The sequence below is a fragment of the Mytilus galloprovincialis genome, chromosome 5, assembly GCF_965363235.1.
Source record: "Mytilus galloprovincialis chromosome 5, xbMytGall1.hap1.1, whole genome shotgun sequence".
NCBI lineage: Eukaryota > Metazoa > Mollusca > Bivalvia > Mytilida > Mytilidae > Mytilus > Mytilus galloprovincialis.
The window spans coordinates 55,114,573-55,131,037 of NC_134842.1; the positions used below are offsets into that span (position 1 = coordinate 55,114,573).

The following is a 16,465-nucleotide window of genomic DNA, read 5'->3' on the forward strand; positions in this document are numbered from 1 at the left end:
AAATCTATGGTTCTATTAAAAGGTCTTGTCATGATTGTTAAAAATGTATATTGTTAAGAGGCGGGAAAATGAACAGTGTTTATCTCTATAATACATAATTGACGATATAAAAGACGGTGTTCAACTTCTAGCAAAACATGATAATGCACTGAAAGGGTCGTCTTGACAATTCAAAATACATAGTTGGCGCTTATTGAGCTTTTTACAATAACAGACCTCCACTATGCATCATTCTAGATTGACCTAATATGTGGCGAAGTAGGCAATAATGATAAGGTTGGAGGTAATCTGACTTAAGTTGGTAAATCCTTTCTTTCATTGGAATACGTGAGGCAAACAATTATTTTTATTTTTTGTGTTGGACACATACAAATGATAGTTTGATTTTAAATGTCAAATAATTACGTCAGATGAAATCTTCTATGGTAAATCTCGAAATGCTGCAACATTGTACCAAATATATAGAAACAATTGTGTAAAAGAAACAAAAAGTATACTTCTTGCCACGAAAATGTACAACATATTGAAGTCAAAGCTTTGGATAAAGTTCATATGAAGGTCGCGGTACCAAATATCGTCAGAAGGGAATACACCTTCTAGCCATATATTATTAGAAGCCACTTTAGTAGTGAATGAATCAGGGTTGTATGATAACAGCAACATGCATAAAATGAATAACAACAAAAAAATACTTTTATAAATCATGATGTCACTAATCGTTAAAGCGGATAAAATATATGAACAGAAAGGCCGACAGAAAATTCAAAAAATGAATCCCTCGCCGTTGTTTTACATTAAGTTCATATCGATATTTGCAAAAAGTTATATATCATTGGCTCTCAAAGTTTTAGTTTGACCGATACCAATAAAGGTTAGTCCAGAAAAGCTTTCAGACACGCACAATTCACAAAGTGTTATTTTCATGATTAGCACTAAATACCGCTGCCTTTTGACTCTACGTCTCCGATGGTTTCTTCATGCATAACATATACCTGTAAATAAATCTCCATTTATAAGTAGTGGAATTCACCATTTTTGGAATGTGATATATTTTATCGATGATTTAAATGGTTAGCAGTTTTTACTTTTCCACTATTTACACTACACTTCCACACAATCTTTTCACACAAATGTTTACCTATTTAGTTAAATGGTCGTTCGATAAATTTGATTGCAAATTTATTTGCTGCAACTCATATTAAGCCTTTTTTTCAAACGGAAGAGTAAATATATTCAATATACTTACTGGCATCTTCTCTAACAATCTAGTTCCTTTCTCTCTACCCTTGGCAGATCAATAATTAAAAAAAGAAGATGTGGTATGATTGCCAATGAGACAACTCTCCACAAAAACCAAAATGACACAGAAATTAACAACTATAGGTCATCGCACGGCCTTCAACAATGAGCCAAGCCCATACCGCATAATCAGCTATAAAAGGCCCATAAATGACAATGTAATTAAAACGGCCTTATGTATGTATAAAAATGAACGAAAAACATATATATTACACATAAACAAACGACAACCACTGAATTACAGGCTCCTGACTTGGAACAGGCACATACATACAGAATATGGCGGGGTTAAACATGTAAGCGGATCCCAAGCCTCCCCCTAACTTGGGAGAATGATATAACAGTACAACACAACAACGAACTATAAAAATCAGTTGAAAAAGGCTTAACTCACTAGTTGGACAAAAATACATGTGGACGTTGCAGGGTACTTGTACATCCCAACAACATGAACAAGCCAACATTTATTTAGTATAATGCAGCGCCATCGACCGGTAGTTAAAGGTAGCACCGATTCCGACTACATCGTTTTTGACCAATGACAGCACTTGAACTCTCTTCTGAGGTGTAAAAATGGTGTCTAGTGTTTACAAATTTCGTACAGCAGAAATCGAAAATAAACATTGACACTCCAACATTTGCGCAAGAAACATAACCAAGAACTTCAATTAGTTGATTAACATGATTAATAACTTTACAATTGTCACTAAACTAAGTTTTGGGGTGTTTCTCAATTAGCACGTGGTAATTGTTTTTTTTTTTACAATTTCAACATTTACACGTAGTCATCTTAATGGCGCGTTTTGATTGGATGCAGCCAGTTGTATATATGGCAAAAACTTTCGACACTGTAAACAATGGGTAAAGTTACATCAGGCAATCCTTTTATCGGTTGTTATCAAAGCACAAAAATATCAGTAATCACCTCACGGCTGTACGATGAACTATAGTTGTTAATGTTTGTGTAATTTTGGTCTCTTGTGGACAGTTGTCTCATTGGCAATCATACAACATCTTCTTTTTTATATATCAAAAGCTAACAAAACCTTCAAACAGACTTATTAAGAAGGAATATAGTTACAATACCGTTGTCAGGTCATTACGGATTGCATATTTTGGCTTTAATAGTGATCCACTTATAGGGTCTTTGCATCGGAATTAAACACATTTATTCTAAAACCTGTTATTGACATGACACGGGTTATCTTCTTCTCATATTTTTTATGATAATATAATATTAAACCCCTAATGGGAGGGATAGTGCTTGATATTAATATGATGAAAACATAATATTTCAAACAGGTTAATTGAGGCTGGAGCTGGCATGTCTGTAACTGCTAGTAGTCCTTTGTTACTTTATGTATTATTGTCATTTTGTTTAGTTTCTTTTGTTACCTATTCTGACATCGGACTCGAGCTTTTCTTAAAATGAGTTTTACTGTGCGTATTGTTGTGTGTTTGTTTTTCTACATTGGCTAGAGGTATAGGGGGCGGGTTGAGATCTCAAAAAACATGTTTAACCCCGCCGCATTTTTGCGCCTGTCCCAAGTCAGGAGCCTCTGGCCTTTGTTAGTCTTGTATGATTTTTAATTTTAGTTTCTTGTGTTTAATTCAGAGTTTAGTATGACGTCCATTATCACTGAACTAGTGTAAAATTGAGAATGGAAATGTGGAATGAGTCAAAGAGACAACAACCCGACCATAGAAAAAACAACAGCAGAAGGTCACCAACAGGTCTTCAATGTAGCGAGAAATTCCAGCACCTGGAGGCATCCTTCAGCTGGCCCCTAAACATATACATATTTGTTCAGGGGCCAGCTGAAACACTCCTCCGGGTGCGGGAGTTTCTGCATTGAAGACCCATTGGTGGCCGTCGGCTGTTGTCTGCTTTATGGTCGGGTTGTTGTCTCTTTGACACATTCCCCATTTCCATTCTCAATTGTATTGTCCTCAATTCATAAATTTATTTGTGTATGTTCATAAAAATACTGTAATTCCATTCCCTTTGTACTATTTTACCTGCTAATAGAAATATTAGCAACATTTTATGAAGATTGAATCATTTCAAACCTTTTAATTTCAATCAAAAAAGAGGGGGTCAAAAGTTTTTGTGTACTTGAAAGAGGGGTGATCAAAAGTTCTTATGTAGTTGAAAGAGGGGGTCAATTATATTTGAAGAATTTAAATTTACATTTTGCCGCCCCACTCCCCCTGGAGATAAATAAGGACCGGTCCCTCAACGATCAAGAGTTCTTGAAATATACTGCCGATACTTACCCATAGGAATTTACCTCAATTGAACTGTTTCATATTTCTCATGTCGGTGCCTTTCATAGCCGATATAACTGTATGGGTTATTTTCATTGCTGAAAGTCATAATTACTTACATGCACTCAATTTGAACTTTGGTGGCTAGTTGTCTCATTGGCATTCATAATTCATCTCCTTATTTTTATATAGTAACGATCTATTATGTTAAAATTGCAACTGCAGGCATGTTTCAGGTTGCACTTGTGTAAAACCAGCAATGCAATTTTCAATTGGAAAGTGCCTAAAATGCATAGATAGTCTCTGTTCTTTTTGGGAGGTTTTAAGGAGAATGCTATAATTCCCTGGAAAGAAGACATGCACTTCATTTATGAACCAAAGAAACCATATAGCTGTTGCGGGATATTTCCACGGTTTCCTGGATTCTATATAAATATTGCTGGATGGCACTGAATTTTTCCATTATATTTGACTCAAGAATGTCTTCCAGTTCTCCTGAAAATAAGTTAAAAAAAGACATTTTTAATTCTATCCATTTAATTCTTAAATTTTAATCCAAGTCTTATTTTTTAATCCTTTGAAACAACCATGTAAAGAGAAGCAGCATTGATATGTATATCAAATTTCTCCCAAACAGAGGAGTAGCTTAAAAATGAACATGTTATACATTTATATACGTAGCGCAACACATTTAAAAAGTAAAATAACAAAAATACTGAACTCTAAGGAAAATTCAAAACGGAAAGTTCCTTTACAAATTTCAATAGAAAATGTTCAAGCACATCAAACACTGTAAATTTACCTATTTACCTTCCACAATTGAGGCTAAAATGTAGGGTTCTCTGCTAAAGTATTAGTCAAAAAGACAAGTTAATCATCGAAGGTTTATTTGTTTGTCTGACAGACTTTTCCGCATATTGGCTAAAATTAAATAGTCCACATTATTTCTTTAACTACTATATGTAATGCGACAACATTATTATATATGCTACGTACGGTCATTGCAAGGCGCCGATGTCTAATTGGGATAACATGACCAATGATGACAATTCCCAAAAGAGCTTGAGGTTTAGTTTTAGAATTATATCATTTAGCCTTTCAGTAATGATTGATTACAATGGCACATTATATTCTTGTGTTTAGCATTATTTCTTTATTCTATTTATTAGATATACCATCAGCTATAAAAGTGTTATCTGAGAAAGATAGAAATAAATTCAAACAGCTAATGACAAGTTCAAAGACAGAAAAACGTTATTTCCTAAGAATAATGATCGTTGGGAAGGAAGCAGTCGGCAAAACATGCTTACTAAAGAGATTATTAAAAGAAAGTATTTTTGGTGTAAAAAGTACAGATGGTGTTGAAATTATTGTTCGTCACTGCAAAATCAATATACAAGATGGTAAATGGATAATCGGAAAAGGTATGTACATTTTTATATATTATACAATACAATACCCTTTTCCTTTATTTATATGTGTTGTAGATGGATGCATCATAACCTAGAGCTTTGACTGACACTTGGATTTGAAACTTAAAAGGTATATGGAGCAGACAAAGTGTTTCTCCGGGGCTGACGAGACATAATAAGATTGGTATAAGCCAGCTCTTATTTTTTGGAACATTTGCTTCTTTCAAGACCAATTGACCTGTATATCATGAAGCTGATATGAAATTATACATTGCCATACAATACAATTTATAACCAATCATTAAAAAAAATATTTTATTTTCAAATCATTGAATCACACAACCTTGTTTAGCCCGCATGACCACAATATCGTATAGTATATTGAATGAGGTTAATATACATATAGATTCTTACATTGATACCAGTGGATTATCGGATATATCTAATCTCGATAGTTAAATTATCAATTTTAATGTCCGAGTCTTGGCGAAGACTTTAAAATTGATACATTAACTATCGAGATTGGATAAATCCGATAATCCACGAGTAACCATGCAAGAAACTAATGATTGAAAAAATAATTATCATTTTTTGTTAAACCAAAATCCCCTTAGAGCATTGACGAAGACTTTAAACTTGATACTTTAACTATCGAGATTGGATAAATCCGATAATCCACGAGTAACCATTCAAGAATTTAATGATTAAAAAAATAATTATCACTTTTTGTTAAACAAACATCCCCTTAGAGTGCCTTCCACATTCCACGAAGTTGTTAATTTCATTAACACCTGTTAGCATATTTTGTTTCACCCTGTGGGCTAATAAAGGATATGACCATTAAACTCATCAAATCATCTCCTGAGATCACCGGCAACCACACCTAGATTAAATATAATAAAACAATGGTTGCTGTACTATATTTTTACAATTGTGTAGAGAATAATTTTCTCTAAGTCGATTTATGTTCGGTAATTATATAACTAAAGACAATATATTCTAACCACTGTGTAGTCAAAAATTCATGTACACTTCCATAGAACCTTTCAGAATCTAGAAGCCGGTTGTGAACATACCATCATTGTAACAAAACATCTCATTAGGGATACCAGACAGGCATTTTGTTTACGAAAGACCTATCAGTGATGCTCGAATCGACAAAGTTAAAGTGCCAAATAAGGTACAATGTTGAACACCATTGAAGACCTAAAATTCGAAAAGTTTTACCAACTATAATTGCTAATTTCCACTGTTTCTCCTAGAGTACTTTCAAGTGTATACCCTCATTTTCCAGTGGCAGTCAGAATTTTCCCGATCATCATCCCGGAAGGCCTCTATTACAAGACCTACCTATTGTATTTATTGTTAACTTGTTTTCGTCCTGAACATGCATGAAATATTTGCCACTGGACGTTAAGCAACCAACAATCAATCAATTAATCTTTCTGACACAATGTGACATGTATTTAAACCTCCTCGACTCGGGCTATTAATAGCTTGACATATTGTTTGAAGACATGTCTTAAATGTTAACTGGCACCTCTGTATGTATTTTATCTTTTAAAAAAGACTGCTTAAACAACAGTTTGACAACTGCTATAACACAAATAAGAACATGTATATCTTATTGTTCAAAAAGATAAAACATCTGTTTACAATGCATTATTTTTGTCAATGAATTCAAAGAAATCACATGAGTAAAACAAAGAAACGAATGTATAAAACAGTCATATTATAGCATGCATAGATGAATATGATATGAAAGACATTTAGTCAATTTTACTGATTATATTACCGAAACATGTTAGAATAAACAGTATCAGGACTTAATTTAGATATATATGTAAAATAAAAACAGTATATTTGGGCAAATCTGATGGAAATTTTCAGTGATTTAAATTGTATTATTTTGTAACAAAGGTGTAAAAACTTTATCTTATGTGATGGTACAATAGGTGAAGCCTTAATCAATGTTACTTTAGCATACTGAGTTAATGTGTTCTCAGATCAGTTAAAGATAGGCGCAAGCTACCACGGAACATACAAAGCATAAGTCGAAAATAAACTTATAACAACATGTCAAAAGAGAAAAGAGACAGACAGACAGAATGTGTTTTGGAAGATAAAGCAGATCTTGTTCCACATGTGGCAACCATCTTGATCTTTATGTAAAAACAAATCCGGTTATAAGTTTAATTGGTTAGTTCGCATGATCCAGTCCCAGTTACTGTTTTCATGTATAATGTTTAGTCTGAAAAATATACATTTTCAAATTTCGTTTGTATTAAAAAAAAAAGTTGGAAGATACAAATTTTACAAATAGACGACTTTTACGTGAAGGTCAGTTACTACTACAAGAATCTGAGACATGATTATTAATAATAATAACATATTAGTACCTTTATATTTATTTCGGACAGATAAAGGTGATGAAAAGGAAGACCGGATCAAAAGAGCACTAGCAACACCCGAAATAATGAACGATGAGTATGGGATCTCTTCTCAGCGCATTGGGAACCCCAAAATTATTTCACCCAGATTGGTAAAATTTCAGGGGGGTAAAAGTAATGAAACTGATTGTGTTAAGAGTAAAGATAGTACAACCAAAACGTCTGAAATTGAGCACATAAAATCGAACGAAGATAACATCAATGTGAAGGACATGACCAATCAACAGATTCATGAAGACGGGATGCTCAAATCATCAAAAGCAAATGATAATGTTAAAACAGGAAGAAGTAACAATGATGCTGATAAAATGCCTCGTCATTCTGTTTTCAATAATGGTAATAATGCATCATTAAAGACAAATTACGATAACAATAAGAAAGAAGTGAAGAACGATACAAATGTAACACAAATAAACACAAAAAGTCATTCAATTGAAAGTTCAAAGAAGAATACAGCATATTCATTGGAAATGCCAACTAACATAATGTCTGATGTGTTATCCTGTTCATCCTCTAGTGACTCTTCAAATAAATGTCACTATGCATCATGTGGCTTATGGGACTTTGCTGGTCAACGTGATTTTTATGCTACTCATCAGGCATTTTTAACCAGTAGTGCAATTTACATTTTGGTGACGGACATGGATGCAGATATCGAGAAGCAAGGTATACATCAGCACTTTGCAGAGTATAAAAATGTCGGAGGTATGTTGATCAAATCAAGATATAGTACACACTTTGTAAGGAATGGAAATATTGTGTACCTATCATTAAAGCAAAACGTTGTGAAACTCCCTTGTAATTAGTGAATTACAAAGTAAACTATTGTCAACAGCAGAATTAAAATTCTTCTATGGAGTTAAATGAACAATACTTTGCGATTTATGCAAATACATACACTTCACATTTAATAAACATACACAGATGCTCTGTGAGAATAAAGTGTTATACCCGTTTATAAAATAGATGCAATTAAAAGATGAATTACAAAGCCACAACTGACTATCGACATGTGTGAATCTGATGAAGAATTAACCTTGTACAAATATTGATAAACTAACACAGAAAGGACTAAAAAGAATAATTAACTACAAACAGGCAATAAAACATATGCATGCGATACTCATGCATGTGAAAAATATCAACAAAATGCATTCTACTCTCTTTTCAATAAAATGTGTTATATATCAGAAACGATTTAATAGGAATTTTGCAAGGGATACCTTTTGGTCTAACAACCTATCAGCTGAGAAACAATTATTTCGGAAGTTATTACATTAAAAGTATCCACTTTACTGTACTATTTTTTATGAATAGCAAGCTTATCACAATATAACAATATTTCAATTTTATTTCACTACCAGCCAACTACGGATAAGGTAACAAAAGTATTGCAAACTCAGAAAATGAATTATAACTAACCTTCAAGGAGAAGCTTTCTTTCATAAATACTTCATAAATAAACAGCAAACCTCAGTATAACATTATCTACTATAAATGTTGAGTGCCGTTATTGAACATACTGCTCATACCCAAGCGAACATACAGTCTATAAGCACATGTGTATAAGACAGAAAACAGAAGACCAAGTTTTGTTAAATAACTTTTTAAACGCTTGAACAGATGTACATTTAAAACTCTAATATATAAATATAAATATAAATATTTGTTAAAGATTTTCATTTCCCGGGCCGGCGTTATTGTCCCTTTTAGATATAATGGTAAAATGTCCGAACAGAACTTATAAAACATTCAGCCATACTTGTCAAAGGTTATATGTTGTTATTGATGATACTAGAGATACAGACAGGTCAATCATATATATCTTTATTTCTCAATATACCATTTACAGTGGAATGGTACAGAAATCACATACTATTATTAACAAATCAACCAATCAACATATCTGAGAGAGATGTCAGCCCGGATCACACAACCCTTTATTAACAATTTTGATAAATTGGCATAGTTTTAAACATGAAAGCTTCATACATTACGATTCATCAATTCCATTCTTTCTAGTTTGTTCCCTTAAGCTCAACAATAGTAACAATACATAAATCTTGATTTGCTATCAATTTGGAAGATCATTTCTTGTTTAAATTGTCTGTACATGGCAGGGGGGTTCGACTGCGTACTGAATTGAATATAACTGTACGTTTTCCTGCCGACGGTCAGTGCTGCTCTCTGGTCACTCCTGTTTCCTTCACCACGACGGAGTCGATGATGCTTAAAGTGGTGTTTAACTTTAATCAATTTATCGATCGTGTTTTAAATCAATATAAGTTATACAGTGAATGCGCTGGACACATGAAACAAATTAATTTTACTCAATGTTACTTTAAATACTAGTATAGGAATTATTATTCTTTGTGGTTTCTCTATCAACGCTACAGATTTAAGTACCACAACAACCAAAACTGACCTCGGATATCTGTTTTCTACATGACGTTTTAATTAATTGTTTCAGAGTATGTTGATTTTTGGTTTGATAGTATACATTGTTATAGAACAGACGAAAAAACAAAACATGAACCAACGGATCCTCCTGTCATTTTAGTTTTTACTGGTAAAGATAAGTATAAAGAGGTAAGAATATTTTTTGATTGATAACTTTTTATAAGTATGCATTCGGTGTACTTTTGAAAGTATGGGTCATAATAAAAATTATTAAAATGATAGTAGAAGGTAGAAAGAATATGTTATCAAGCATGGTATTATTCCAACCGAGGATTAAATGCGTCCAATTTCAGTTTCAATTATTTACATATATACCTACATCCAATTTCAATGTCGCATGTAATTTTAAATCAACTAGCTACTCTTTTCAAACATTGCTTATTGTCTATTATAACTACATTTTACATAGCATATAGACGAATGATAATATTTCAGTACAAGTAATAGCTTTTCTAAAAAGCTTGCCGTATTTTAGTTGCTTATATTGAGATCGGTGAATTGTGGGTATAGGTTTTTTTATTGGAATCTTGCACTCCATGCATTATGAAAAAATAGTGTCTTTTTTTTTCTTAGTTTTTTTTATTTTAGTTGTAGTATTGGTGGATCAGGGGTATCATGGAATATATTTATGATTTGTTATAGCTAGAGTAACGATACAAACACTTTTTTTCTTTTTTCTTAGTTTTGTGGAATATGATTGTTTACTCTTTATGACAATGCAAATAGTTTCAACATGCACTCAGTATCTTGATAGTTATGCAATAGTTTGCAATGTTATAATCAAGAAAAACATATTATTTACTTTTGAGGATTACTGCTTGGCAAAAGGGACTACCAGTGGCGGGATTTCTGAAAAACTCTCAATCCACCTCTATAGCTGGCCGTTCAAATATGAGATTATTACATCTTATATGTAAAAAAGTGAATATCTCATCTGGCTTTTGTCTTAAAAGAAGCAATTAGTTTTGAAGGTACAGGTAAAGTGTTGTTATTACTTATTTCAAGCTGTAGTATTACTGTAAGAAGGTGTTTTGTGGTAATGGATTTGGAATGAAATATTAATTGCAAACAATTTTCTAGAACATGTTGTCAGCTGGCTTCTTATATTTTTGAATTTTTTGTTGTGGTTTGTAATCTTGACATTTATTTTGTAAGTTCTATAGATGAGCGCTTCATATTGGTATACAATGTTGCGAAATCAGACGAACCCGGAATCCCTTTTTATAACTTTAATCAAATAACTAACAGTTATTTATAGTATGTACAGTTTGTCAAAGTTAATAAATACCACATTGGAATACACTGCTAAATAATCCTTCTTTTTTTCATTCTAGTTGATAATACGTCTATACTTCTGAAAAATAAATGAACATGACTTTGTTGTTCAGATAATATACAGCCAGCCTACACACTTGTTGCCTTCTGACATGTCTGTTTACACAGTGCTTTCCTCAAATGATTTATAATGTGATCGATTTCATTATGAATGCTGAGAAAACATAGATAACGCCGATGGTTTACTCGTTTGAATTGTTTTACATTGTTATTTCGGGGCTTTAGCTGACTATGTGGTATGAGCTTTGCGAATTGTTGATGGCCGTAAGGTGTAGTTGTTTATCTCTGTGTTATTTTGGTGTTTTTTTTAGTGTTGTCTTATTTGCTATATTATACCACATCTTCTTTTTTATACGTATAATGACAAGATGAATGTGATGGTATCCACCCAACTAAGTAAAATATATAACTTCTCGTTGAACTTCTAAAACAGCTTTACATCTGCTGATTCATATCGTATCATTCAATGCTGTCAGATGCTTTGTGAAAAATAAAGAAACTAAACTTAATTTAGCTTCCATTATTTTCGGCATTGTTATTCAGTTATTTCCAAAGCAGAACTTATGAAACGCATGCAATAATTTATTTTCAACAGATGCAGTTGCAAAAGTTATTTTCAGCACTAGTTATGGGACGTCTATGTTTATGATGTTAATTGATCATCTATATATAATATATAAGAATATGTCATTAGAGATGATTTTTTAAGGGTGCTTTGAATCCTTTTATTGCTATTTGTCTGCCATTACTGGTTATCACAAAGGTTCACGTAAATTTTTGACGTCATAATACAAAATATCTGACGCTACAATGGGAAAGTGATTGTTGTATGATTTCAGTTGTTGAAGTGGGACAGATTCTCAGGTCAGCTGGGACAGAACTCCATAAAGCGATTACCTGTATGGTAATTATATATATGGGTACTATGTTCAGGAGAATGACTTTCTAATATATATACGTAGAATACCTATTTAGTTTTGACATTACATCCTTGATCTGGATTTCCTTATCAACCACCACCAATGTTAACGCATCCAAGTCATAAACTAGAGCCTTTACGTATTCAGTTTCATCTGCCAATATCACATTTTACAAATACGTATATAAATACAGCCTCAAAATCGTTAACTTGTTTCAGACTTTTTTAATTCCCCGCATCTGCATAGAAATCTACGTCTTTTTTTGTCTTGTTTGCATGAGACTTTGAATAACATATATATTTATCAGTCTACTAAGATATTGGAAAGAACTCAATACCACCTCATTTTTAATAAATGTTTGATATAAAAAAACGTTACCTGATGACAGCGTTTCTTTTTTTTACATTGAATATGACGTCATAACTCAAATAACTTCACAACTAAAATTCCAAATAGCAGAACCGAAATTGCAATCCTTACAGTATTTCCGTTTCTTTTTTTAACATGTTTGAATCTTTAAATAATCAAACAGACTTCGTCCCCTTTCACAGGTAATGCCTGCCTCATATTACATATAGTATCAGCTAATTTATATTTGAAAATGTTAACAAAATAGCAGCACCATCTGAAAATTGAAAACCTTGATTATTATAGAGCATGTAAATCAAACAAATAGTAATTATCAGCAAGACGAAATATACTTATTGTAAGACCTGCTACATTATAACGTGAACAAATTAGAATTGTATGTATCTATATCAAATGCAGTTCTCAGTGCTGTTGGTATATCAATTAATAATGACTGATTAGTGTCACTGTGTGCAGTGGCGGATCCAGAACTTTTTACAAGGGGGCTATATATCATTATGTACGACTACATTAAATTGTCTACCTCACATGCGAACGTCATTTGGGTCCTCGCTGTGTTGCACGTATCTTGGGTTTCCAGGAAATAAGATGCGATCATATAATTTAAATTGCTGCCTTCACATATAATTTCATCTAAGTCGTAGACGTCCAGCTAGAGGGGTCATTAAACAAACTATAGTGCACTAAAACCCTTGTCCATAACTAAACTGTGATGCTTGGGTGTTTGCTTCCTTGCACACACACAACCATATTACTCGCCTTTTAATCAGTTGTTTATCGGCAATTATTTTGTCTGTTTTGTTTACATCAGAAATCAATGAAGCGGTGAATGCGCGGGAAAGGAAAGGACATCTTCGTATATATCAATACGGTAAATTCCGTGATTTGAATATTTTCTTATCAATATGATCAAGCAATGAAAAATGTTATGATAATAGTTTTATTCATAAAGCACACGTTTTGTGTATTTACTATTTAAAATTATAGTTTGTGTTTTGTTTTTGAAAGAACGTTAATACTCCTGAAATACACCTTTGTACCAAAATTGCAACAACATTTCAAGATAACATAAATTTCATCATCACAGAATGATATTATTTTGGCAGATCTTCATGAACTAAATTTGGCTTAAATTATGATAGCAATTGAACACTTTCTTATAGTTTCTACCGATGACTTACTATCATGATTTTTATCCGACCCCACTTACAGACGCGTTAACATGTAATTCCTACAACTCAATAATAGCCAACCAGTCGTTAAGATATCCTTCACTTCCCCCAGAAGCAGCCTGGAATCAGCTGAGATGCAGCTATTTAATGTTATTTATAACCAATGAAATACCGTTAACAGATTTATCACATTCCAGACATCACCATAACATGTCCATGATAAGGCATACCAATATGATTAATAGATATAAGGTATTTATTAAGGATCATTGAACAGATGACAGAAATTACTTAAACCACCATAATCATTCATAAACTTCTTCTAAATAAAAAGGTTACCAATTCACCATTGTAATTAGATCATTGAATATTGTTTTATTGCATGGTATTAATATTGATTTTGTTATCAGTAAATTAAATGCAAACTAAATATATATTATTGGTATATACATATACACATTCATGGATCTACAATCTGTCGATACTTGTATTTAAATTGGCATTGTACAGGGTCATGTTTTTTTCTATGACAGTTTATAACGTCTTGACACTAAATCCATTTGATGATGTAAGTGTACTAGTTAATAATTGAGTCTAAGACACATGATTGTTTTTATTAGTTGTTAGTGGCTTTGAACTAGCCATTTGGTCTCGTGTAAAGCTTTGTTTCATTGGCAATCATACCACAATTTCTTTTTTATATTATCAATAGACATGTGTCAATATAAATCTGTAAAATAAGTGGTTACTTTCAAAGATCTGACTGGACCAACACCAAATTTTGCGGATAACTATTTAACGATAAATGACTCAAGACAAAATGTGGACACAATATTGACCGCATCTATCCCTTCTGTGTTAGATAAAGAATACAACAGATTTCTGCCTAATATCTTGACTTACATTTACAAATTGACAATGAGGATCTGTTGACTACAAAACTTTACGAACAAAGAGATGATATCAGCTTCCTAATAGTGAACTTTCCATTTTTGTGCAGCAACATTCTAGCAGCGCCTACCTGCGAAATATATATCTCCCAGTCTATACGTTTTTGTAAGTCCTGTCATGATTTCCTTGATAGAGGGTTACTGCTTACAACGAACATATAAAACCAAGAGTTCCACGCAGTTAATTTTAAATCATCTCTTAGTTAATTTTACCCACGTCATCCCAAGATAGTTGACTGTTATGGATTGTCAGATTTACAGTGTTGTGGGGTTCGTGTTGCGTAGTCTTTAGCATTTCTATGTTGTGTTTGTGTACTGTTTTTTGTCTGTTTGTATTTTTACCTTTTTAGCCATGGTATTATCAGTTTATTTTTTTTTAAATACGAGTTTGAATGTCACTTTGGTATCTTTTGCCTCTCTTTTAGTAAGGCGAAATATAACTTACTTGTTTACATTGACTCTCTTGCATGTATTTATCAGTATTCGTTGTTATGAGACACATAATCTCAGACGACATAATACTTAAGTTAATTATTTCATAATTATTCTGAACATTTTAGGAAAAGTTTAGAGAAAGAGGAGAGAAACTTAATGAGCAGTTAATTAACGTCATTGCGGGACAGAATAAATTTCATCATTTTCGTCACAAATGTTTTTTATCAAATACTGAAGATCCTGACGAAGATTTCGAAAATTTACGACGGAAAATATCCGACGTTGCACAGAATATGCAGAATTGGGGTGAACCGATGCCTCTCAAGTGGATCCTTTTAGAACATTTGATTGACATCATTAAGAGTAAAGGAAAGAGTTTCATTTCACTTAATGATATGATAAATATAGCTAAACATCCTGATATTGCTATATCCGATTCCGACGAATTGTTATTGTTCCTTCGTTTTCAAAATGAAGTTGGTAACATTATGTATTTTGAAGATATTAGAAATTTGATCATTCTCGAACCGCAGTGGTTGGCAAATGCTTTTCGATGTTTAGTGTCAAATAATCTTGACGTAAATGATGTAAGCGTTAACGTCTGTTCTGATTTGATAAAGTTAAGAAAAACAGGTGAACTGAGCTACCGTCTACTTAGAATACTGTTCGAAATAAAAGGTGGAAGTCAGTTTGTAGAGCAAATGGACGATTTGATCGAAGTAATGAAAAGATTTGACATAATAGTAAATATGGAGAACAAACACTCTTACATTATGCCAAGTATGATGCCAATTTCTTCGTTCGAAAGTGTTTGCAACGACATCGGCATATATGCCGGAAAGTGCCAAAGAAGTTCCTGGTTTTGTCTTAAATTTTCGTTTCTCCCACCAGCATTTTTTAATCATTTATCAGCATGGTTAATCCAAAAATATAAACCAAGCGGAATGAGAGATGATAGTGAAGCGCTTGCGTTATTCAGAGGAATTTGTGTTTTTAATTTTGACGAATTAGGTTGTGATAAACTTTTGATGACAATGTCAACTGATACAATAGCTCTTCAAGTTGTGTCGTTTGCAAGTACAAATAAGGGACTCAGCGACCTCTGTACAGAGGTTCGCAAAGAATTGATTAGACATATTGATAGCATAAAAAGGAGATATAAATTAAACATATCTTATGAACAAAAGTTTAAATGCAGTGATGGTTATTATCATATCAATACACTTTCCTTCGAAGACATGAAAAAAGGAAAGTATATTTATTGTTTACAGCATCAGAGTGTTCATGAATGTAGAGGGTTATATTTACCTTGGACAATAGACATCGTTGAGGTAATTATTTTTAAAATATGTGTGTTAACTTTCACTATGACCCACTATTTCATTTTTAATTTCT

The 16,465-nt window shown here is 32.6% G+C and overlaps 1 protein-coding gene across 1 annotated transcript in view; it reads left to right on the plus strand.

Moving 5' to 3' along the window:
- LOC143076054 (uncharacterized) overlaps positions 1 to 16,465 on the plus strand; it is a 50,571-nt gene that overhangs the window by 16,012 nt on the left and 18,094 nt on the right. The window contains exons 9-12 of the mRNA XM_076251682.1: positions 4,737 to 4,991; positions 7,400 to 8,134; positions 9,900 to 10,018; positions 15,196 to 16,401. Coding sequence (XP_076107797.1) covers positions 4,737 to 4,991; positions 7,400 to 8,134; positions 9,900 to 10,018; positions 15,196 to 16,401 — 2,315 coding nt within the window. The remainder of the gene's footprint in view (positions 1 to 4,736; positions 4,992 to 7,399; positions 8,135 to 9,899; positions 10,019 to 15,195; positions 16,402 to 16,465) is intronic.